Here is a 24,870-nt window from a genome sequence, read left to right as displayed (position 1 = left end):
CCCAGCTCTATTTCTTATGTCTAACTTACTCCTAACAAAAAGGCAATTGATTTTGACGTATCTTTCAACCACATCAAAGAAATGACTGTTTATCCCTAGTGCCTGCAGGAAGCAATGGGACAAGGTGACGACACAATTGCTGTGAGTTCAAGATAAATTCTAATTTCCTGCTGGGATCCCAGCCTCTCACTCATATGTTCTGAGGGCTGTAGGGCACATCTGTGTGATGTGGCTCATCAAGCAATGCAGGATAATACATCAGTGAGGGCAGTGGACAGACATATAGCCTCTGTCTTGGTCTCAGATTCTGTCATGCATGCTGTCGGACTGTGGGCATTAGGTGTTGGTTTCCCCAGAGTCTGCCTTGTGCCTCCAGTTTTTCTGCATTATCAACTTTACCTTTGGGAACTACAGTCTCCGTGACTGGAGTTTTATTCTTTTGGGCGGTATTGTACAATTTGAGGTTTTGTTAAGGCACCCAACATGAGGAACTTTCTAGAGTGGGAAGCAAAATAGTCCATTTTGAATAATCCTTGGAGAAGTGAGTGACTATTTCTTTTATTTAAAGGTGTGATTATTCCGATGATCACAAAACGTGTTTTCTTAAGCAGACAGACAAGCAAAGAGAGACACTCAAGCCCAGAAAAGCATGAAGACAGTGGGAGGGAGAGAACCTCCCATTAGTCACCCCCAGTGGTTGCTTGCATCTCTGGGTCATAGAGCAGGAGGACCAGTAACAGTTAGCAGTTACTCTTTGAGATGGCTGATAGCAGGAAAGCGCTGATATTTCAGAAGCCACCAAAGAGGATGTTAAAAGAAAAGAGACAGAGACACAGATGGACAGAGACAGAGAAAGACACAGAGAGAAAGAGACAAAGACGTAGAGAGAGACACAGAGAGACAGATCTCACCACGTGAAACAGGAAGAAACAGGATGGCAGAAAGCAGAGACTGAGCTAAAAGAAAGCAAGTGAGTTGTTCAGAAAACACAATTAATACAGATCTCGTTACTGAGCACATTTGCAGTCTAACCAGGCCGGTGTCCTGGAGACCGTACAGATTATTGGCACTGGGAAAATTCTGTCTTGTTCTCAGCATTTGGTCACAGTGGCGGTGGAACCCATTTTGAGAGGCTCTCATCTGAGTCTTCAGTTTCAGGAGTCAAGCATCCCTGCATTGTCCAGTTTATGGAATCGTCCAGGAAGGGCCAGGCGCCGATCCACCTTGTATTTGCTTGGAGAGCCAGTCTAATTACAGGAGAGAGACTGAGTCAGAACCATGGGAGGCTCCTTTCAGTGGGAAGTCAGTAGGAATCACAGGGCAGACCGCTTTCCATTTCATTTTCAGTGATTCATCAATCAGTGTTGTTAACTACCAGAGCGCCACAAAGGGGAATGAGTGACAGCAAGTGATTATCTATGGGAGCTGAGTTAACTAAAACTCAGAGACCCAAAGGATGGAAGATGGAAGTGTTCTATAGGCACTGGTTGCTGCATCCGTATGTGGCTTCCCTGCCACAAGAGCAGTTAGATGTGGTGAAAACTTGGGATAATTGGCCAAAGGCTTGTAGTTCACCTCATCTGGTTCTGAGAAACTGGATATCTGAGAGTACCTGTAGCTGCCTCTGCTCACAAACCACACTAAGATGTACAAATTCAAATGCAGAAATACAAGGATTATGATAAACAAGGTAACATGACTCTTTGAAAGAGTAAAAAAATTTCACAATAATTGATTTTAATGATAGCAAAGTGGGCAAAATTTTAGCCCAAATGGAAAAGCATATAATAAGAAGCATCAATAAATTCAAAGAAGACATAAATTAACTCCCAAACGAATGAATAAACTACTGGGAAAAATAAGAACAATCACGCACATAGAAGACTTCAACAAAGAACTAGAAAGTAAGAACAAATAAATTGAAGTCCCAAAAGTGAAAAGTTGAATAAACTAAATAAAAACTCAGTTAAATCTTCACCAGTCAAGTGGATCAACTGGCGGGGAAAAATATCACAGTTCGAAGACAGAGAAATATAAATATTCAGATGATAATAAAGAATATAAGGAAAGTAAAAACAGATACTGCAAGACTTCCGAGGCACCATTAAATTGCTAAATTTATGATTTAGAGAAAGAGAAGGAGAAGCAGGGGGTAGGTACAAACTAAAGAAACAGGACACAATTTAAGTAATAGAAAAGAATTTCCCAGATCCTAGGAAAGAGCTGCACATCTGGGTACAAGAGGCCACGAGAACCCTAGACACATGGGTTTATGTGCAACATGGTGCTGTCTTGAAGCTTTCCATAGCTTCCTCTTCCTGTGTGCTCAGTGTTTTAACTATAATACAACATGGCTCTTCCCTCTTTCCTGTTCATCCTTATTTGTGCTTCTCAAAGTCTTCACAACCTTGAGAGTATGGGAAAGATCGAATCTCATTAGATGAGTAGACAAGTCAACAAAGATAAGAAAGGGCCAAATACCACAAACTAGTCAGCAAATGGAAGGTATTAGTACATATCTTCCAGTTCTAACTGATGTTAATGGTATCAAGTATCCAACTAAAAGACCCAGACTAGTCAACCTATTACCCATCCCCCAAACACAACACAACAAAATGATTCGATTGCTGCTTCCTAGGTGTGCACCTAATTGGCCAAGAAAAACACAGACTAAACGTAAAAATATAGAAAAGATATCCCCAGGCAATAGAACCTGAGAGAAAGCAGGAGAATCTGCACTCACTTATAGCTAACAAAATCAACTTTAAAGCAAAATTAGCGAGAAGTGATAATAGAGGTCACATGTTTTATAAAGATAATGGAACAAATCTGTCAAGAGTCTTAATGATTATAAACATGTACACACAAATATTCAGCAACCCAGTATTGCAAAACAGTAATATTAGTTTATAAAAATTGTTACTATCAGGCAATTTAAAATAAGCATAATTGACACATTAGTAATTACTGCATGGTTTTAACACCTTATTGTCATCAATAGATGTGTCGTTTAGAAAAGAATAAACGTAGAAACATCAGAGTAAAATGAAAATGTAGATCACATAGACTTAACAGCTAGCTAGAGAATATGACATCCAAAGATCCAGAATATATATTCTTTTCTGCATCCCACAGAAATTTATCCAAAATAGATATTTTAGGGCATAGAGCAAAGTTTCTTAAATACAGCATTACATATTTGTGTTAATACTCATTCAATTTAGTAAACTACCCCTTACACAGCTTTTCACACACAGGGAAGATCTGAGCCATCTTCTCATATTCTTTAATAATACTCCATTATGTATTTTATTTAATTCTGGAAAGTGTTTTGCCACTGTCTTAGCCCATGTAGGCTTATGTGAAAGAGACTAAGTAATTTATGGAATAGAAATGTATTTCTCACTATTTTGGAGACTACAGAATGTTGGTGGAGGCTGCTTGTTCGTTCCCTGCTGCCCAGACCCGAAATAGCCACTCAGAAATTATTTGATTTGCAAAACTGTTTGATCAATAGCGTAAGTGTATTTCTAGCTAGCTCTCACATCTTAAATGAACCCATTTCTATTGGTCTGGTTCTTATGCTTGTCTTATCTTCTCAGATATTACTTTTTGTCATAGCACTTTAGCATCTTTGTGATTTTTTTTCAAATGAAACTTGCTGTGTGATGTATGATAATATCTGAAGTAAAAAGACCTTTAACATGAGATTTTATGTTAGCCTAGTTAGATGTAGGCTCTAAGGAATGTTTTCTATGGCTTAAGAACTAGAGAATTAGAATTTCTTAGGTGTGTTTTGTTTTGATTTGTCTTTGACAGTATCACTGCTAAGTAAGCTGACCTTAAATTCATGATCCCTTTGCCCGAGCCTCCCATGATGTTCCCTGACGTTACTGATTTTCCCTCAGAATCTTTATTTTAAAACTAGAAATTGGGGGTAGCGGGTCTTTTATAAAAATTATCATTTATTATCTACTTAGTGTGTGTGTGGTCATATGCACATCATTCATATGGAGACTAGAGGAAAACTTTCAGGAGTCTGGTTCTCTTCTCAGGGGATCTAATTTAGGTCATCAGGCTTGGTGGCAACTGCCACCTTTTAACTATCTTTAAAGCCTGGCTATAGCTAAAGCTATAGTTGCACATGGTTGTCCTAGAATCTTATGATTAGATTTTAGTCTTTCAGTAGATACATGACCCTGGAGTAGGACTACACAGTTCCTTTTGTGGTAGAGTAAGTTAAGAAACAAAACAAAGCAACACAAACGAAGCATCCTTGCCTGTTATGTTTGTCAGCTTCAGCCTAGTTTTTGAAGCTCTTTTTCTGTTACCTGTTCTCTTTTGTTGCTTCTCCCTTAATTGTGAAGAAAAGTAGGGGGTGCAGGAAAATGCCCTTCCCACTATAAGACTTTAGCAAGGTCCTTCTCCCTGGAGAACAGCTTCCTGCTAAATGGAAGGTGCTAAGTGCATTTTGCCTTTGTTTTTTCAGCCAAAAGAAAAAGATGATCTAAACCTTGGCAATGGAGGATGTTCTTAAAAAAAAAATGGAGAAATAAAAGTTGAGGAGTCATCCTAATGGAGGCTGCCAGAGACTTTCCCTTTTCATTAGTCCATATCTGACCTCCAGAAGTTTGTCAGCATGACTGTTTCAGTGTTCCTGCTAGAGATGGGGTCAGTGGCTTCTGCTCCCGATGAGAGCTTGTTTGCACCTGTTAGGATTCACCTGTGTCTAAGTTTCAGGATGACAACTCTCTTTGCAACATTACTCGTCTGCTGGGTTCAAGGAAAATAATTAATTTCAATTAGTTTAGCTTCTCACTACTGGAGGAAGAGTGACGACTTCTAAGCTTGACTACAAGACAAATCTTGTTTAATACGTCCTTTTCCACCATTTTTGCACACAGAATTGCACTTAATTAATATTTCCCCCTTTGAACAAATTCTTTGAAGAAGGGTTCCTAGGTCAACACGTATGTATGTTGCAAGTGTATGCCAATAAGATAGCATCAATTTATGGTTTAACTAATCTTTCAAAAGGCCATTTTTCAAAATGTCTTTCATTTGACTTCTGTAAAATTAAATAATATTCACTGAATCTGAAACCTGGGGGCCCGCTGCCCAACTTCAACACAAAGACTTGTTCTTATTTATGAATGCCTGGCCTTAGGTTTGCTTGTTTCTAGCCTGCTTTTCTAACTTACATTATACTGTTTCTCTTTAACTACATTTTACCTCTGGCATTTTTACTTTTGTAAATTCTATACATTCTTTCTTTCTTTCTTATTCCATGGCTGGCGTGGAGGCTGGGTGGCTGCCCCTGGCTCCTCTCCGCTTTATCTCGCTCTTCACTCTTCTCTCGAGCCTAGATTTTTCTTCCTATGTATTCTCTCTACCTGGCAGCCCCACTTCTCCATCTTCTATTTAGCTATTGGCCACTCAACTCTCTATTAGACCAATCAGGTATTTTAGGCAGGTAAAGTAACACACTTTGCAGAGTTAAACAAATGCAATATAAAAGAATGCAACACATCTTTGTATCATTAAACAGATAGTCCACAGCATAAGCAAATGCAACACATCTTAAGCTAATATTCCACAATAATACTAGTTGACTAAAAAAATGGGCAGGAACAGAGGCTCCTACATGGATTGGACAGGTAAATTGATGCGTTATTTTGGAGCTAACAATTTGTCAGTATCTAGGGAATGCTAAGGTATGCTTTTTATATCACCATCAACATTTATATCATGGATAAACTCTTCAAACTCTTTACAATTGCACACAGCAGATAGAACCAAAAAGTGGAAGCTGATGTATCTTAAAAATCCCAGTGATACCTGTAAGAATGGCCAAGATCAAAAACATTAATGACAACTTATGCTGGAGAAGTTGTGAGGTAAAGGGAAAACTCCTGCATTGCTGGTGGGAATGCAAGCCCCTTTGGATGTCAGTGTGGCAATTTCTCAGGAAATTAGGAAACAACCTTCCTCAAGACTCAATAATACTACTTTTGGGTATATATCCAAAGGATGCCCAATCATGCCACAAGCACATGTGTGCAACTATGTTCATAGCAGCATTGTTTGTCATAGCAAGAACCTGTAAATAACCTAAATGCCCCTCAACCAAAGAATGGATAAGGAAAATGTGGTACATTTACACAAGGGAGTACTACACAGCAGAAAAAAATAATGACATTTTGAATTTTGCAGAAAAATGGATGGAGCTAAAAACCAGCATTTTGAGTGAGGTAACTCAGACACAGAAAGACAATTATCACATGTACTCACTCATAAGTGGTTCTTAAACATAAAGCAAAGAAATAGAGCCCACAAATCACAATACCAGAGAACCTAGACAACAATGAGAACTCTAAAAGAGGCATACATAGATCCAATCTACATGGGAAGCAGAAAAATACAAGATCTCCTGAGTGAATTGGGAGCATGGGGACCTTGGGAGTGGGTTGAAGGGGTGGGGAGAGGAAGGGAAGGGAGCAGAGAAAAATGCAGAGCTTAATAAAAATCAATTAAAAAAGGAAAAAAAAAGAAAAAACAATCCCAGTGATAAAAAGGTCAAAGTACATAGGGATATATGCCTATAGCCACTTTAGAAAATTCTATCTCAAGAAGCAAGGAGATGAATCTTATAAATGTAATAATCTATTAAAGTTGAAGTACTGCACATATCACTTACTGAAATGTGGGCATGAGGTAAATGTAGTTTTTTAAAAGTCAAGGAGTATATATGACAACTGCAAGACTGTGGGTAACATTGAGTGAAGGAGTAAAGAATTCAGTTTTGAAGAATATATATGATAGCATCTGTGATGTTTCATTGGTTAAACAAAAAGATATGGACCATATAAGGGGAAATGCTGATATTGAGGAAATCTGATGTTCATTAATAGCTGTTTGTTATGTTTTATGTTTTCCTAGGAAATTTCCAGGCATTTATGAAATATTTTGTTTAATAAAAATATGGTTGAATCATAACTGAGATTTTAGATTAAGAGGTAGAGCAATTCTAGGCTAGAAAAAGTTAATACAAGAAAATGTCAGTTCTGTCACTAAGATTTTGTGGTTTCACAATGTGATTGAATATCGGATTTGGAAATTCTCTTAATGATAGTTCTTGGTTGTTTCCACGAGAAGATCCAAGGAACTTCTGGGTGCTTCCAGTAATGTTTGCATTTTCAAGACTTGAATTTGGCAAGTGAATAAAGACAAGGAACATGAGGTCAGTAGAAGAAGACGTAGAACTCAGTCTATTTGAAAGAATGACTCAGAGTTGATTTGGAATTAGAAGGAAAATACGAGAAGGTGTTGAAAGATGAGTACAAATTTTGTCTTTGCAAAAACATAGATGAGTGGCCTGAGGTAAAAATGTGTTAGCATGTGCCCCAATATTTTAGTGCAAGAATGCCATTTTCCTTTTTTTAATACCAAGCCAAGCCAAAGCCAAGTCAAACCAAACTAAACAAAAACCAAGTTCTAATAAAGATTATTAAAGAGAGAGCTTGCTTCATGTTCCATCTGTCATATAATATGTGGTGTAAGCATACAAGGAAACAACTTATTAAAATAATTTAAACCAAACACTTACCATTGCAAAAAACATTAACTCCAAAAAAAGCACTGGGAAATGTATCACGAATTCACACAATTCAGAAGTACTATCAGCATTGTTCGTGGAAAACCAAACTACTAGAAATATCACTTATGGTTACATCCTATGTCTTAGAAGAAGCAACCACACTGTAAACGTTCCCTGGAGCATTTACAACCTTTTAAAAATACATTTATAAAATTCCCATTTTTTTCCTCCATCCATTTATAAAGCATTTTATAAAATATTTTATAATGATGTAAAGAGCACACTTTAATATGTCTCTTCCTGGTCAAAGAAGGAGAAGAACGTTTAACGTTCCCAGGGATGGCTGGGGTTGCGCAGTATAGTGTGAGAGGAGCTTACCATAAAAGAATTGTAATTTTAGATGTTAAAAATTCTGAATTTCACACTATCAAGAATTGGCTGGATTTCCCTTGCACACTTTAGATAAGCTATCACATCCATCAGGAGATTTCTCCCCCCACATTCTGTAATGTCCTTGGTGGGGGGCAGTGTTTAATGGCCTTATTTCTTGTCTTCTACACACCAAGATGGAAGTTGTGTCTTCCAGTTTCTAAATAGCAGGATGGGGATTTAGACTATATTGTTGGAGGAGGACCACATGGGTTCAGATTTTAGACCTGCTTCTGGCAAGATGTGGAAGTGTGAGCTCATGATTTCTCTCAGAAAAGCACACACAATACATTCAGAAAACATGTCACCTATTTTATGGCCTCAGGTCACTGTTAATTGTATCGTACTTAATTTTGGTAACAGACACTCCAAATGTTGCAAGTTAAAAATACTCATGAGCCTTAGAATTAAAGGCAGATGGGTCCAATAGAAGCACAGAAAGTCAGTGCTTTTTTTTTTTTTTGCCCAAGGCCAAGTTTTAGAGACTGATAGTCACCATGAGAAAGAGAATATTCATTCTCTAATAAGACACAGCGCTAGATGATAAATAGGAACAGAAAAGACATCTCAAACACCCTACACAGTTCTGTAACACAATATGAGCACTAGATGATTCTAGATCAGAATTCCTTGAAAGGTAAAGATTATCCATTCAGGCTTAGTCTGATGGAATTTGTTAGAAAAGAAATGTTAATAATAGTGATGAATACACTGTTCAAAGGGATTCCATTTACCCCTCGATGGGCTGGTCCTTCCTTAATTTTATCACAATTCAATGAGCTTCCTTATTTGATCCCCATAAATCTGGTTTCATCTTACTTTATTTCTGTCAACTTCTCTTATGACAGAAATGAGTTAAAGGAGGGGAATTTTGTCTTTTTATTGGGATTCGTGAGCACAAATGGGAAAATCTGTTTTATTTAATTTGTTGAACAATTTCTTAATTATATATCATTGTGTCTTAAAAAGTCTTTAATAAAATTGTCTTAGCCATATACACAATATTCTTCACATTCCCCTCCTTTTTTTTAAATAAAAAAAGAGAAGAAGGACAAGCAAGGGAAACACATATTTATTGAGACAGGCACTGAGCTGGATTTTCAATAACAACACAAATAGAAATATAATGACCATATTATTCTGGGATCGCTAAGATTCTGTTCAGCAAGCATTATTTTTGTCATGCAGTAAAAATGATGTGAGAGAAATTAGCATATTTTTTTGTATTATTGACCATGATTTAACTGTCCATGTTGTTCGTACAAAGTGGATAGAGACAAATGGATAAATCCATGAAAACCAGGAAGCACAACGTGCAATAACCCGAGATTCATAGAGTGAAAAATGTAAGAGACAAATCATATGTGCTTAGCAGTGTATAATCCTTTAATACAAAAGAAAGAAAGCAGACACCACAGCCGTGACACACAGAAATGAGCCTTTAAAATCAGAGCAAGATTATTTCTGATAAATGGCTGACTCTTCCCATGCCATAATATACTTGATGGTTAAAAATCAAACCAAGAGGGTATTTATTTCTTGGGAGTCTGGGTAAATTAAATTACAAATTCATGATTATAGATCTTCTAGCAGCAAAAATTCTTCAAGAAAAATCACTTTAGCAACATCCATGCAATTCTGTTCATTTGTATTTCAAACAAGAAAATAGAACTAGGGAGGCGAAGGAAATAAAACACTCTACCAGCCAGGCACTGCGCTGGGTATTTCAAAAATTATAATGGCTTTGGCCAACCACCTTGAGGTGACTCACTGATAGGGGAAAACTTGCAATCTATGATTTTTAAAAAAAAAAATTCTGATGACTTACTGTGCGGTCTTTCTGCACTTTATTCATCAGCCAATGTCTACAAAATATCAAAATGTAAAAATGGTTATTCATAAAACCTAGCATAAATCTGTAAAGTAGTGAGTTAGAAGGTTAAAAATGGCAACATTAGTAACCACTTCTAATTTCCCACTTCAAGGCTGAATTTCGATTGGCATTTTATAGGGAAAGAGCAAGAGAGAGGTAGTGGCAGCTTTGGGAACAGGGAGCCTTATGCTACAGCGGCGTCTTTGCTTCAATATGGCTTTACACAGGGCATGATCACTCAATGGGCTGCGTCTGAATTGCTTTGGTTTGTACGAGACTCTCACATTGTTTAAAATTATTGATAGAGCACACAGAAGCAAGTCTCAAGGTGCAAAGAACACGCAGAAATGACATGAAGCAAAGCCAAAGGGTTTACATTTCACTAATTGGTGGATTGTACTGTAAACACATTAGAAGCTCAGGTCAGCTATACAATGACATACAGTATCACTTATAGACAAAGATGAAGGAAAAATCAGAACATTCACAGTTTTCAAAGAAATACATGATTGCATATATGATTACAGATTTTTAATTTTGTTTTATAGACATAGACATAACTATACTGAAATTAGATACGGTTAGATCGTAAGTCATTAAATAATGATTTTCATTTGTATTACATGATAAATTTACAGCATGAGGATTATATATTTCAATATGGCATATACTGGTTTTGAACCACAAAAAGCAATATAGTGTAAAATAACAGATACTTAGGAGTGTCACATGAAAAATATAACAAATATTCCATCAACACCAGTCCCAAGATAAGATGTGGTACCTTTCACTCCTAACTATAAGCAGCTTTGAAGGAAAATTATTAGGATGGGGAAGGGAGGTAGTTTTAAAAATTCAAAATACTTTCCTCAGGAATTTAGTAAAACAAATGATTTTCAGAGGTATTTTTGCTATATAGTTTTTTCCCCCCATTTTCAATAATGTGGTAAAAAGGCTGCCTTCCCAATTTGCAAAATGTGTACAGACAAACTAAGCCAGTATTTTTTAGTTTATCTAGGTGGGCATAAATTGGCCATAACTATTAAAGTTTATGTTTGATAGTACGAAGGCTTTTGAATTTTTCTTTTCTTTTTAAATGGCAGTAGATAGATATTAATTAGTATGCCAGGATGCCCTGTGAGTCCCTTTGCTCATCTGCTAGACCATCTAGATGGGTGCCATTCTACTCTACGTGGCTCAGTGCATTCTAACTTGAAATAAAAGGGAGTGGTGGGAACAGGAGAGCTGTCAGCTCATGGTCTTATGAGTTGTGTATGTCTCTCAGCAATTAACTCATAATTGCATGTAGCTTGACCATTGTCAGTTAGATTTGAATTAATGTATGCTCTCCATTTCGTGGGGGTTCTGATATGTCCCACACTTTGGAACGTCCCATCTTCTACCCTTTCCCTCCATTGGAAGCTGATACCAGGCAGAGCTCAAACCCAAAAGTACCTTCTTAGAAAATAAAAAGACTGAGGAGACAATTCCCACACGATTCATGGATGACATGACTGTTAATCATAAGAAAGGATTGTAATCATAAGTAGAGTTTCTCGTTAGATCATAAACTCTGAAGCAAAAAGTCTCTATTTTAAAGTTTCTTTTTAAGACTGTCAATACCTACTCATCAAGATAGCTTAGATTTCTTAGATAACAAGTTACTAGGTTGGATCTTTAAGCAAGTACATATCTAAATGAAGTATTACTTATGATCTCAGTTCAGGATTGTGTTTGTGGGGAAATTTAATAATTGGTCTATCTTATAAAAATTTAAATTCATGTTTATGGGTAATTTTGTCCCTGTAGACCCCAAGTTTACTACTCTACATTATTAATCTTTAGGGAGAAAAACAGGTCCTGGAAAGAGGGACTGAAAAGGTTTTAGTTATGCAGAACGGAAAGAAGCAGAGACCCAACGGTTCTGGTCTACCTAACGTGGAGAAATGGATTTCAGTTTTCCGAGTATTTCTACACACGGTCTCAGGCATTCACTGCCTAGGTCGAGGGCATGTCAGTAGTGGAATCTGGGCTTCTCATCTATAGTCTTAGATTTTACATAACTCATAAAAGTTAACTGAAAGACAGACCTAGAAGAAATCTTAGAAACATCTTTTGAGGGTGCCAACCTACTTATCTAAAAAGAGGAAACCAGTGGCCGGAGTCAGAAGAGGCAATCATGCAGCCTAGTTAGCAACAGTGATGCGACCCTAGAACTGAACATGGAAAAGCTCAGTGACTCTCCTCGCTGCATCAGTGTTGTGTTTGAGCCAAAAGTCAGAAAAGAAACCCGCTTCAATACACACAAGGCTTTCATCCATGGCAAATTGGGGGATATAAATCCAAGGTTATTTCTACTTTTCCATCCATGTACAGAGCTTCAAAGTGCACATCTTGTCCTGTGCCGGGCTTGGCATACAATTCAGTGTCCTTCAAGAAAGCATCAACATTTTGTTTCAGAATGGAAAGTTTTGAGTCATGGGCTGGCAGCCTTATCTCCATTCACACTTAGGTAAAGTGATTGACAGTATTCATTTTAGTTCTGTGATGATTCAATTAAACTACACACAGAAATCTCTGCATATTTTGATGGTTAGTCTTTAGATCATTTTGTCATCCTTTTTCTGGCTGTTCTTTTCTTTGTCTCTCCATATAGTTAAAAGAAATCCATTTAAGGTAAAATTCACTTTCCAACCAATGTGCTTTTCTTCCAAAATGAAGGCTTTTTTTTTTTTTTTAAAAAAAAGGTAAAGAAAGGCACTTTGTAAAACATAGAGATCTGTTTCTTTCTTCTGTGTGTTAGATTGAAGTTGCTGAAGGCAGGCTGAGTCATTTTGCAAATGATGGGACAGCAGAGGGAAGCCGAATTTAAATAAAATAAATGAGAAAGAAAGGATCTAGGTTTCTGTCCGGACAGACTTTCCCCTGGAGCTCAGGTCCTTTGATGGTGCATTAATTGACGATTCACCAATCTTCTTGGATCATGTCAAGCAAAGCCTCTCCCAGGTTTGAGCTTATGTGTGCAGCAAGAGCTTGGCTGCTTCCCATCAGACGAGTTTACAATGAATCATTGACCTACAACTGATTACCAGAACTGGTCTCAGGCACTTAGGAGAATGTATCATCTAGTAAAAATCAGCCGATGGCAAGTTGTGCTCATATTAAAGTTCTTTCTATGCATTTCTTAAAACCTATCATAGACTATTTTGCCATTTGTGTCCGAAAGTTCCATCAATCATCCACGGGATGTATTCAGTTTCCATGTACTTCATAACATGAGTTCTTAGGCAGTTGCTTACAAAACTACATTTGTTTTTTGTGGTTCAGAGCAAAAGGTTCTTTAATCTACACGTGCAGTGGTTATTCACAAAATACGATGGTGGGAAAACAGCCAACAACCAAATACAAGAACAGAGATTTGAGGCTTTTGGCTCCACGCAGGAATGGGCATGACTTGACACACTAAAGGTAATTTTTCTAAAGACCAGTGTCTCATTTTCGGTGTCCTTAATCTCTGCACACATATTTGCACATGATCTTAAAGGCTGACTTATACCGTGTACGTGCAATGTATGAAGACAAACAGGTCCTGAGATTTGAAAGAGTGAAGCAGAAACGAGCACATTGGTGAAGGTGATGGCAATTCTAGAACTGTCTCACAACTTAATGAAGATGCCAGCGATCGGCTCAAATTACTTAGTGAGTCACAGAGTCAAGGCTACTGGCTATTCGTCCAATATAGTCAGGAAAACTGAAATCCAGAATAGGCAGTTGGACTTTCCAAGGCATAGCAGGACTAGAACCCAGGTGTCTTGACTCCTAGTATTCATTCTGTCGCTCAAGCAGCTGTCTTTCAACAGAAAATACTTTATCATAAAGATTCTAATAAACAAATAGACCTATAGATTTTCTTTTATTTCATGAACATAGATTTTTGTTGGATCAGATTTGTCTGTAGACAGTCATATTTTTCATCTATGCAAAATTATATATCAGAAGCAGATTTTTAAATTTCAAACTATGAGTAGCACATGCACTATCAGTTCTATAGTGGTCATAATTTGTTAATAAATGTATATATTTATCTCCTGGAGAAGAACAGACTATGTTGGGAAAGGATTAGTTTGCACTGGTTTTGAAGTTTCTTTGTCAGTAGTTTTCAAGGTGAACTAGATTCGTTGGCCCTCTTGGAAGGTGTGTGCATTTTGCATGCCATTCTCTCATGTGACTTCATATAAGCGTCATCATTATGTAAATCTGAAATCACTAATAGTTTTGTTCATGCTTTCTCTTTACGTACAGTGCTGCTGTTTTCAAGTTAAATAGACTTGCTCCATACTTTCCAAGAGAGGGGGAAAAAAACCTCTCAGGGAAATGGTCGTAGAAAACACTGCTTCCAGATTGAGTATGCATGTGAGTTATCTTGGCATTTAGCAAAATGCAGACTCCAATTCCATATGTCTTCGATGAGACCTGAGATGCTGAAAACAACACTTCCAAGTAGTGCCAAAGCAACTGGTCCTCAGACATTCAGTATGGAGGATCCAGGGCACTGAATGAGCCTGAACAACGTTGCCAAATGCTTCTGTTGTCCACAAGATGTTTATGTATTGGGAAAATAGGCTTCAGGGAGTTGCATTTGCAGTTCAGAAAGGGTTGGCTGTATGTTCACTCTCAGGCATCAAGGAATCTCTGAGTGCAGTTTCTACCAATACGTGCTTGTTGGATGAACCTCACAAGAGGTTCAGTTCAGAGTCTCTATATCCTGTTAGTGAATGGACAGAGAATTACTTGCCAGTAGGTGAGAGGAGAGGAGAGGGGAGCCAGACTGCAGCAGATGAGTCCTGGGTACTCCTAGTAAGGTGGAGATAGAAGGTTGCGAGCCTTCTCAGGAAGCCTGCCCCTGCAGTTGTCTGTGGATTCTCCGTCTCCTGACCTTTGAAGCTCTTGTTATCACTAACAGCTGCTTGAATTCCTAGAACTTCTAGCTGGACGTTCTTGACGTGAGCACAGCCTCTGCCAAGAGTTTGCGAGTGCGTTTATTCCAGAGAGAACTTGACTTTCGGTTTTGCTTAAAATCCTTTTGTGTTCAGATTTTCTCAGAAAAAAAAAGTAAATAAAACAAAGCCAATTCTCTGTCTTGGAAACTATGCTAGCGGTCACCACTCTCCACTTACATGGTTCATAAAAGTCACCCATAGGTGGGCAGAGCCCTAAGTTCATGGGAGAAATATTTTAGGTCTAGAGTCCTAAAACCCTAATAGAGATGGCTCCTATTTAAAGTGTCCTGGAGATAAAAAAAAATCAGATAAATGGTACTATTTTGTACCTATTTAAAATTTTCATTCACTTCACATTCTTAAGTGGGCAAGGGGTTGGCCTGACATTTCTCTCTGACATGGTCTGCATATACTATATATACTTTAAATACTCATTATAACCTTGCAGCAGAAATGACTGCCCCCACTTGAAGACGTAAACAGCAGTACAGGGAAGTTAGAAAATAGTCTTTACTTTACCTAAGCGATAGAAAAATAGTCTTCAAAAATACAGTGCTAAACTTACGGGTTTGTATTGAAGCAAAATTGTATATACAGTAAGGCAACACTTCTACTACCACCCTGCAAGAATTACCGGTTAGATTAAAATTAGTCTTTGGGAGTCTGTTTTCTACTAAGAAAATACTAGGGTGTATAACAAATCATCTGTCCTGCTGAAATGAAGCAAGGAAAACATTTGAAAATGGTTCATCACGTGAAATTCATGGGCCTTATCTTGTAAGAAAATTCTATTCCCCCAAACTATACACTCTAGAGGCCTTAGAAAGAAATAACATTTAGGCAGGACAAACCGTTCTTGACACATTCAAATTACTTTAAGAACAAAAAGGGGGGCCCGATTTCATTTGCATACAGGCAAAGGGTCAGGCAGGCATAGGGACTGTTGTAAACAATTTGGCTGGTGTCCTGGAATGTGTCCTTTCAGAAAAGGGTTATACTTGGACCATCCGAATCAAATGAAGGAGGAGTGTAAAGGCTTAGCCATCCGTTTTGAAAAGCTCTTTTATGGCCTTTTCAACATCATCTTACGCTAAGTTATTTTGACTGTTTATACCTTTACCACAAGCCAAATCTATTGCAGAGGCTATACCTGTTGGCACCATCCCTCAAGAATGGCAAACAATGTGCTTTTATTTCATTGAACACATTATATATATATACATATGTGTGCATATATATGTACATATATATTACTAGTAGCAAAGAGCAAGTCTGCGAATCACAGCATACACGATCGATTGTTCTGGAAACCAGCTGCTGAGGGGAGGAAGGTGCTGAAATGGGAGCATGTAAAGGAGTGAAGTAGTGTGTTATTTTACCCACATCCTGAAACATCTGCTAGCAGACCACACTATTCCATGACACTGTAGTGTTACCTGAAGAGAAATCACATTTTAGCCAATCGTTCCACGAGTCTAGCTATCAGTGAAAGGAGTGCATGAAGCATGTAGGATCCAGGTAATCCAACCTGCCCAGTTGGAGTCTACAGTTGCTTGAGGTTGCAGCCAAGCTGGCCAGATCTTTCTCAGACTGATTCTGTTCGAGGGACAGTGGAGCCTTCTTGGCTGAATCCCCACACAAAGCTGTGTTCTGAGCTCGTGAATCTGGCACTAACAGCAGGATGTTGTCATCCACAACCCCAGACACCTTGGCGTACTCCTTGCTGGTTTCAGGAACCCCGGGCTTCTCCATCTGGTTGTTTTCTTTCTGTTTGGGGAACAATGATAGTACTCCATCTTTGTTGACTTTGTGAATCTCCACATAATCTGGGGGTTTAGAGTAGACAATGGAGCCTTTCTCCTGGAGCAGGGGCCATGATGCGTTTTGTTTAGTTTTAGAACGGAAGCTTTTCGACTCCTCGTGCTCCGCCACCTCTTCTTCCTCTTCAGTCTCAAGGGTTTTAGAGAATTTTAGAAGATGTTTTCCTGCTTGGTCCAGGAAAGAGGCGAGCGTGTCTACAGGACCTCCAGCGAGCTTGCACACGTCAGCAGTGCTGTGATAAGGAGACCTGGTCATGTGTTGGCCTGGCAGCAAAGGCCATGTTGAAGATTTGGATACATCTGCGTGAAAATAGGGGACGCTGCTTTGGGGGTCCTGGGCGGGAGGGATATTTGCTTCAGGATTCTCTGGCTTCTCAATGATCTCAGGAATGTGGAAAGTAGGTGGGTAGGCCTGGGGCTCCTCACACTTTTCAGACAGAAGAGAATGGCTGTCATAGCTTCCGTGACCCGAGTCACTGTCGGGGTCTAGGTGCGTGGGTTTCCCACCTTGGCCTGGGTACTCTTTGGAACGGGAGGGCATTAGCTGTTCGTCCTCATTGTCATCCACCTCTAAGAACTCCACCAGCAAGTCCTCAGAGTCAGAAGTGGGGGGGAAGTCTTGGCATCCTAAGGCACTCAGGAGTTCTTCAGACTTGCCCTTCTATTGAAACACAGACACAAGGAGAGATGGCTGTTAGCTTCAGCGCACGCCACCCTTGGCCTCACAGCTGAGCGGTATCTGAGCAGAGTAAAGGGGCTTTGCTCCTGGGGCCGCAGCCAGGCCGTATCTTGCTTAGTCTTGGAACGGAAGCCTTCCACCTCCTACTGCTTAGCGGCAGGGTCTGTGAGGAGTCTCACTGTATCCCCGCCCCCAGGTTGCAGACATGTAGGTCAGGTCATCTACAAGTACCTTTTGGGTCCTATTCACCAAATTACCTTTCTTTAATCTCTCATGATTTTTCTTTGTCTCTAATAGTGGCTATGAACTCCACGGGAAAGTACTATATTACTCCATGTATGATAAACATAGAACTATGAAACCAAAGTGTCTTGTGAAACATTTGAAGTCGTAGTGTCTGTGTATACTCCTGACTGGTACTCAATGGCAGAGTAGTTGTGAGATGCGGGGGCTGGCCTCCTAGCCTCCTCTACCACCTTCTGGAGTTTGGTGACAGTGGGTTGGCTTTGTCTCTGGCTTCTCCTACCACCCCATTTCCTTCCCTTTTCCCTCCTCTTACTCTTTTCCATCTCTCCTTTCCTTTCTCTTCTGATCCAATTTTTCTATTCTTTTTTTTAAATATAATTTTTTATTGAAAAAAAATTTTTTCTGCCTCCTCCCCGCCTCCCATTTCCCTCCCCATCTCCCTTTTCCCCCCTCCTCCCTCTCCTCTCCCCCACCCCCCACTCCTCTCCCCCTCCCTCTCCAGTCTGAGGGGCAGTCTTTATTTCTTTCATCTCCTACCTCCTCCTCTTTCTTCCTCCTATTCCACATTCTCTCTCTCTCTCCCCCCCCCTCTCTCCTTATTTTTCTCTTTCCTCATCCAGTCTCTTTTTACTTCTCCTCTTCTCCCAAGTCCTCTGGCTTAGGTCACATGCCTAAGCCTTGGCTTTTATCCCTTACCAGGTAGCTATGACTTTGCATAGGTTTCTCGCCAATTTTATAATGGGAGTAATATCATTTATCTCTCAGGGTTCTTATGAAGTTTAGAGATAAGGCAGGAAAGAATACAAACAGTATAACCATAGAGTAACCATTTATCATTAGGTCTCTGTGGCTAGCAGGTTGAGCTATGAGATAGATACTGGGTAACTTGCTTGGCTGAGACATTGCTGTTGGCTTTATAATGGTCAAAAGTAGACTGAAGAGTGGGTAAGACCCCCTGGACCAGAAACCTAAACTCCTCAGCTCTAGTCCTTGTAGTTACAATCAAAGTGATTTTGAAAGACAAATCAAATTCACTTTCCACATTCTTATAAGCCTAATACGCAATCACATCAACCGGCATTTACTTTTATATACAGGTAATGGCTTTTCTCCACATTACTGTTAAGGTCAGATTGAGACTATACATTTCAACCCAGAAAGAAATGCTTTAATTCTGTCTCAAATCAGTCTAGTGTGCTTTGGGCAACACAGGCCCAGAGAGTACTGATCTACTGACCACTCAAATGCGAGCACAGGGACAATGGAAAATTCTGGCACAGTGGCTTTGTAAAGAACATTGAAATGGAAGCTTGGACTCATGTGTAAGGGAGACGGTGGTAGTGAGCATTAGTTAAAATATCTGCTCTCTCTCTCTCTAAATTCATTATTTGAATAAAACGGTCATCTCTGTCTTCAGGAGCAGCCCTGGGCCATGTAACATGCCTCCCCATGAGTTTGGAGGCCTCCGAGCTGTCTCTCTCTGCTCTGTGACTTTGAGAATATGATGATGAACACAGTCATCCCAAACACTTTCTTCCGTTCATATACATGCTGATGAGAAGGGGTGACTGGAAAGGGATGAGGGCCAGGTTGGACTGATGAGGACTGAGCGGGCGCATGCAAACCTAATTACCATCAAGCAGTGAGTCACATCACTCTCTCTGCTTCTGACACTCACCTCCAGCAGATGAGTATCAAATCCTTTTATTTTTGGCCCGGGAACTGGTGGAAAGATGCAGGTCATCATGCTATAAAATAATTTGTGAGAGTGGACAAATGACTCATATTTCATTATAATATTTGACAGAGATTCCTGCCCCCCTCTCCCAGTTCTCAAACAGTTGATGCTTGGGCTATAAGAGGTTGAATTCTAGGGCTGTATTAAAGTAGTGGTAAATGCCAGAGGTAGCGCTGGCTAATTCTGAAGGCTAATTTCAAGCTACTGGCTTATTTGTTCCATTTGATTCTTTCAGTGTTAGCTGATTTTGCCAGATTTCTACAATTTTACAGCTCTAAGCCCCTATTTTATAGAAAGAACACTAGATTCAAAAAGTATATTTTTAATACTCTTTTTAAAAACCCATTGATAAAAGATTACTGTTTTGTACTAGAAGAAGTACTAGCACTAATGGATAAATAAGGTACTTAGGCTGTCTGCTGGTTTTCGTCATCTTTCTATCGGTGTTTTTTGTCATTATTCCAGATAATAATGCCTGAGAGAAGAGCGGGGAGACTGTGTAGTACCTGTAGCCTTTCAAAGCTACTGCCCAGACCGTAATCAAACAGACGACAGCAGAGAGAACGGCCACAATGATCCACACGGTTGTATCTTTTAGGGTGAAGTCTAAAAAACAAACAGCCAGAGAGCTTTGATCACGTATAATATCAACATTAAAAACCAACTAGCCAACCAAAATAACCCATGCAAATTTGGGCTCAAGATTTTGTCTTCCTGCTTGTGTTTCTTGACTTGGAAAGCAATTCGTCAACAGAAGGTACATATAAGATAGATAGGAAGGTCAGATCAGAATGAATGGCCAGTGAGTCCTTGGAGGACATTCTAGAGTCATACCTGTAACTTTATTCTAGAAACTGATGTTTGGCAACTATGAGTCAGGCAGTAATACAGCTTTTCCAAATGTCATTTTGTTAGATTAAGAGATGATAATCACATATCTATTTCTGTATTATTAGTAGCTATTACATGCAGTTTTATTGCTATATAAACATAGGGGAAAATATAGTCAAAACACTCACCACTGGGTATTTCAATGGAATTCTCTTGGCCCCACCTACTCCAGTATCCATGGTCTGGCTTGCAGCGAGTCTGTACAAAGTATTTTTGTCCTGGATATAAGTCAAAAACCTTAAAGTGCGTTTGCTGCCCTGTAAAATGGTTCTAAGGAAGAACAAGAGAAACAGAGGTCACCTATGACTCTTCTTATGAGAAAAGAGGTGTTTCTTTCACATAAGTTAATGGGGAGTTAGACATGGCTATGCTTAGAGGATGCCTTCTTTTCATTGCTCTGTTCTATCCTTTCCTTCTTCTTCTTGAAATTTTCTCATAAAAATTTTCTCATAAAAATAAAAAAGGTTTTCTATGTCTCTATCTGGAACTCTATTTCAGAAAGATAATTGGCACCCCTCCTCACTTTACTTAGTAAAAGTAAATTAGCTAACAAATTAGACGTACATATAAGAGATAATCAAATTATTAGTTTACAAATTCCAATGAAGTAATTAATTTAAAGGATTATTAGTTGGTGTAAAAAGTACTAGGTGGAAGGAATCCAAATCTTCACGTATGTTGAAGTGATTATACACAAATAGAATGTTATTTAGCAAGGAAGCCACCAGGTCTCTACCTTCCAAGTCTAGGACTCAGATTTAGTATCAATTATCCGAGGTCAATCAGATGACTTGATGATGCTGATGATGAAGAATATAGTACAAAGTTCATATTACTTATAGAGCATGTTGCACTACATGTATTTCCCTTGAATCTACTCAAGCCCTGAAATCTAAAGTATGATTGCAGACAGTACAGGAGCCAAGATATTAGCTAAGTGAATATACAAAGAACTAATAAAAGGTGAAGACTGTGGGACACCCTTCTGAACAAGTAGTCTCCTCTTCTTACTACATCAAAAATGTCTTGGAGTAGACTTAGTTTGGATTAACCAGCTATTAAAGATATTTTTTTTCAGGAAACTGAGACAGGGAGGATTAAAATATAGACTACTTATTTTCTTTAGAAATTTTAATTACCTTTTTAAAAATGTGTGATTCTATTATTTTGACTAGGTTTGCAAATGTCTCATTTTCAACATAGGGTAGAATACCATTATGCCTGTAATTGTAGCATTATCATTTTACACTGAACTATTACAAAGCATTTCCTTAAAAACACTGACCATGGGCATATTAAACTGACTCTCTTGCCTCCAGGCTCAGTATAGCTTATAGTTTATATCCAGAGGCTGTCTGAGATATTCTTGGGTGGGTAAATTGGGAACCTGTCTGGTACAAGCAATTGTCTTTGTAAGAGTTGTGAATACGAACATCTTTCAATCTCAGTAGAAGGGAGAAGGCATTGCTTGTCTAGCAGGGCTGTGTCTGCAAGGGGATGCCCACAATAATTGGGGAAATGATCTGCTCTATTGTGAGAGGGTTATCCCTGCCGAAGGACATGGGTCCTCCAATAAACTTCACTTTGACTCACCTCCCACTCATCTGCTCCTTCAGACTTCAATCGAATTTCATATTCCATTGTAAACCAACCAGTTTTCACATCAGTTATGTTGGGTGGGGACCATTTTATCCACAGATACGTCTTCTTATCTTTCAGCTGTCTCACTTCTAAAGTCAGGTTCCGAGGAGGCTCTGGCTCAACTGTGGATATAAAAGACATCTTTAGCTTCCCTCATGGCTTAGACCTTCTCTTGGGCCCTACTGTTTTCTATCATGGCTTGTATTTCTGTCCATCCACTTTCTCCACTGCATTGAAGCTCCCAGAGGACATAATAAATTCCTTCTTACTCTTGACATGTGATCAGTCACGTTTGAACTTGAAGATGGGGTTTGAAAAGTAACAACAACAACAACAAAAAGCAACTGAGATTTTGCTTTGGCTATATTCTCCATTTTCTTTCAGCCAGGTTCATATACATGTGCACATTTTCCCCTAACAGAAATGTCCATGTGATAATAACTGGAACAGGAGTTACAAGGAGATGATTGGGGGAGGCATTTGGAATAGTTAATTTCCCTGAGTTGGGAGCCACCATTTCCTCGAAAGCCTGCACATCTTTCTGTGCATCACCCACTCATATTCATAACTTTGCAGGTAACAAGTTTATGGATTTTTTTTGGATTTTTGAGACAGGGTTTCTCTGTAGCTTTTGGTTCCTGTCCTGGCACTAGCTCTTGTAGACCAGGCTGGTCTCTAACTCACAGAGATCCGCCTGCCTCTGCCTCCTGAGTGCTGGGATTAAAGGCGTGTGCCACCACTGCCCGGCTCAAGTTTATGGATATTTGCCTTCAGTTCATCAATTATATTTTACACTCAGAGTATACATCACTCTCTGTGGAGAGCAGACTTCTTCCTGACAGATAGTAAATGGCTAACAAGTGCCTAACTTGACCTTTTGGAGAGTGTTCCCTTGAGCAGTTAATTGTCCCATTTATTCAGTCCCCAGATGTATACTGAATTCCCACTAGCAAAACCTTGTCATTTCTTGAATGCATACTACATGTCATGAATTAAAACAATACTCTAACAATGAATCATCATTTAATCCCTTCCCCAAATGTCATGAACCTGTATTACTGGGCCCCTTTGGCAGGAGAGAAATGAAAAGAGGAACAATTACTGGTCCGAAGTCACATATTCAGTAATGTGTGTTATTTGAAACTTAGAAGCAACTTTTATTTTGAAACATTTTTTAAACAGTGTTTTCCCTGTAGGTTGCAGCAAGAATTAGCTAATGTGTGTGCAACATTCTAAATGAACTAATGCCATGAATTACACAGCTTAATATGATTTTAAGACGATGGTTTTTGTTAGATGTATTTTACTACAATTAAAAATAATCAAAGGAGGCACATACTCTCAGATTTTTCCAATGATGGGCCTTGGGACTACCGTCCTAAGAGTGAAACACCTAGTGGGCTGTGAGTGCTCAGCTGAAGATGGAACAGCACCTGCATCAAATCCCTCTCCCCAGGGCTCTTGAAATAGCACAGCAGTGGGGCCAGGAAGACTGCAAGAGCTGGAAGTGGGGAAGTGTGCTGTGAAAGGCTGTCTTTTGGCAAGACTTGGCTGCTGCACACATGAAACCACAGCTACTGTGACTTCCTGTCAAGGATCTGGAGGAGATCAAATAAGTTCAAACTTCAAGCATCAAGGGGGAGGGGCCCCTGAGGCCCAATCCCTAGCTGAGGAGCAACTGGCCATTGGTGGAGGCTGGAGGAGCAAAACGTCACTTTTCTGTGTGTGTGTGTGTGTGTGTGTGTGTGTGTGTGTGTGTGTGTGGCTATAGCATGTTGCCCATGCGCCATTGGATGACCCCATATGGTTGGTACTAATTGGACTCCGTGTGCTATTAAAAATGTAACAACAAGGTAAGCAAAAATGAGGACGTGAAGTTGGGAGGGAGACGTGTGACTACTGGAGAAGCTTGGCCTGCTTTCTATTGTTGAGTGGTATTGCTTCCATGGGGAAGGCTTGAGTAATTTCAAACCTTATTAGCTACTTCATAAATTATTATTAAACATCATTCTCCTTGTCCTATCTATTCCCCTAGGAGTCTATTTATTATCTGTGCTAACCATAAAGGCCATTACAGCTGTGTCCAATTGCCCCACTACATAACGCTGATCATGCAAAGCAAGAAACTATGTCAAATTGACGGCTCTACTTTGTGGATGCTTTCTCCAGACAGTATAGAAGTGACCAGACCTTTGACCAATTGCTACTTACTTCCTGTTGTTATTATTATTTTTTATTAAATTTTGGGGATACTTGAAACTGCGGCTTTTTTATTTATATCAGGCAGTGTCCTGCCATGAACCCATACCCCCATCACCCCCGGCAGATTATTTGTCTAAGAACAACTCAAATTATAGTGAAGTAGATACACTACTGCAGAGAGCTAGTTTCAGGCAGAGAATTTGGAATGATTCCTGTGAATTCCGAACCAGAAGATCCTTTTACAGACATTCATTTCTGAAGAGTATCCTGTCTTCCACAAGGAGAAAGAAATGACATTTGGAGCTGTTAGTTTAGCTCCGTGGGAGATGGGTATGAACCCATCTCTGGGTTTCATCTCCAGCACACCCCCAGCAAAAAGAAAACAAATTTGAGTTGACTAGTAAAGAAGGCAACATGGTTGAAGGGAGAGGACCAGGGGAGCTATTCATAAAGGAGGCGTATAGAACACTCACACTGGATATAAGGCACCAGGATTAGAGTTGAGGGGAAATAAGAGAACACAAAGATCCCAAGTACTAATCTTGCTGTCAAGAGTCAATACTGTTGATGTGAAATGCTCCCTCAACAAAGATGCGATGAGTTCTCGCACAGTTCTTATCTAGGGTTCATCCATAAGCCAGAAAGACTCAAGCTGAGTTTGACTTTTGATATACCATACCATACCATACCATACCATACCATACCATACCATACCATGCATACATACCATAATGGTAACATATTCCTCACCGCT

The 24,870-nt window shown here is 39.3% G+C and overlaps 1 protein-coding gene across 13 annotated transcripts in view; it reads right to left on the bottom strand.

The window, feature by feature from the left end:
• Positions 1-542: 542 nt before the first annotated feature.
• Positions 543-24,870, bottom strand: part of Prlr (prolactin receptor) — a 167,634-nt gene continuing 143,306 nt past the window's right edge. For 10 of the 13 annotated variants that reach the window (XM_050138998.1, XM_050138991.1, XM_050138995.1 and 7 more), the window contains exons 6-11: positions 21,867-22,036; positions 20,402-20,543; positions 19,889-19,988; positions 19,323-19,392; positions 16,336-17,380; positions 9,083-9,891 (exon numbers count right to left, since the gene is read on the bottom strand). In XM_050138998.1, coding sequence (XP_049994955.1) covers positions 16,382-17,380; positions 19,323-19,392; positions 19,889-19,988; positions 20,402-20,543; positions 21,867-22,036 — 1,481 coding nt within the window. In that variant the 3' untranslated portion in view covers positions 9,083-9,891; positions 16,336-16,381. Of the gene's footprint in view, positions 1,248-9,082; positions 9,892-16,335; positions 17,381-19,322; positions 19,393-19,888; positions 19,989-20,401; positions 20,544-21,866; positions 22,037-24,870 lie in introns of those variants that run through there. The other 3 variants (XM_050138990.1, XM_050139001.1, XM_050139000.1) reach the window with 3 other exon arrangements.

The sequence above is a fragment of the Alexandromys fortis genome, unplaced genomic scaffold (genome assembly GCF_014885135.2).
Source record: "Alexandromys fortis isolate MF-2015 unplaced genomic scaffold, M_Fortis_MF-2015_v1.1 scaffold_37, whole genome shotgun sequence".
Lineage (NCBI taxonomy): Eukaryota > Metazoa > Chordata > Mammalia > Rodentia > Cricetidae > Alexandromys > Alexandromys fortis.
This window is presented reverse-complemented; position numbering and strand designations above follow the sequence as displayed.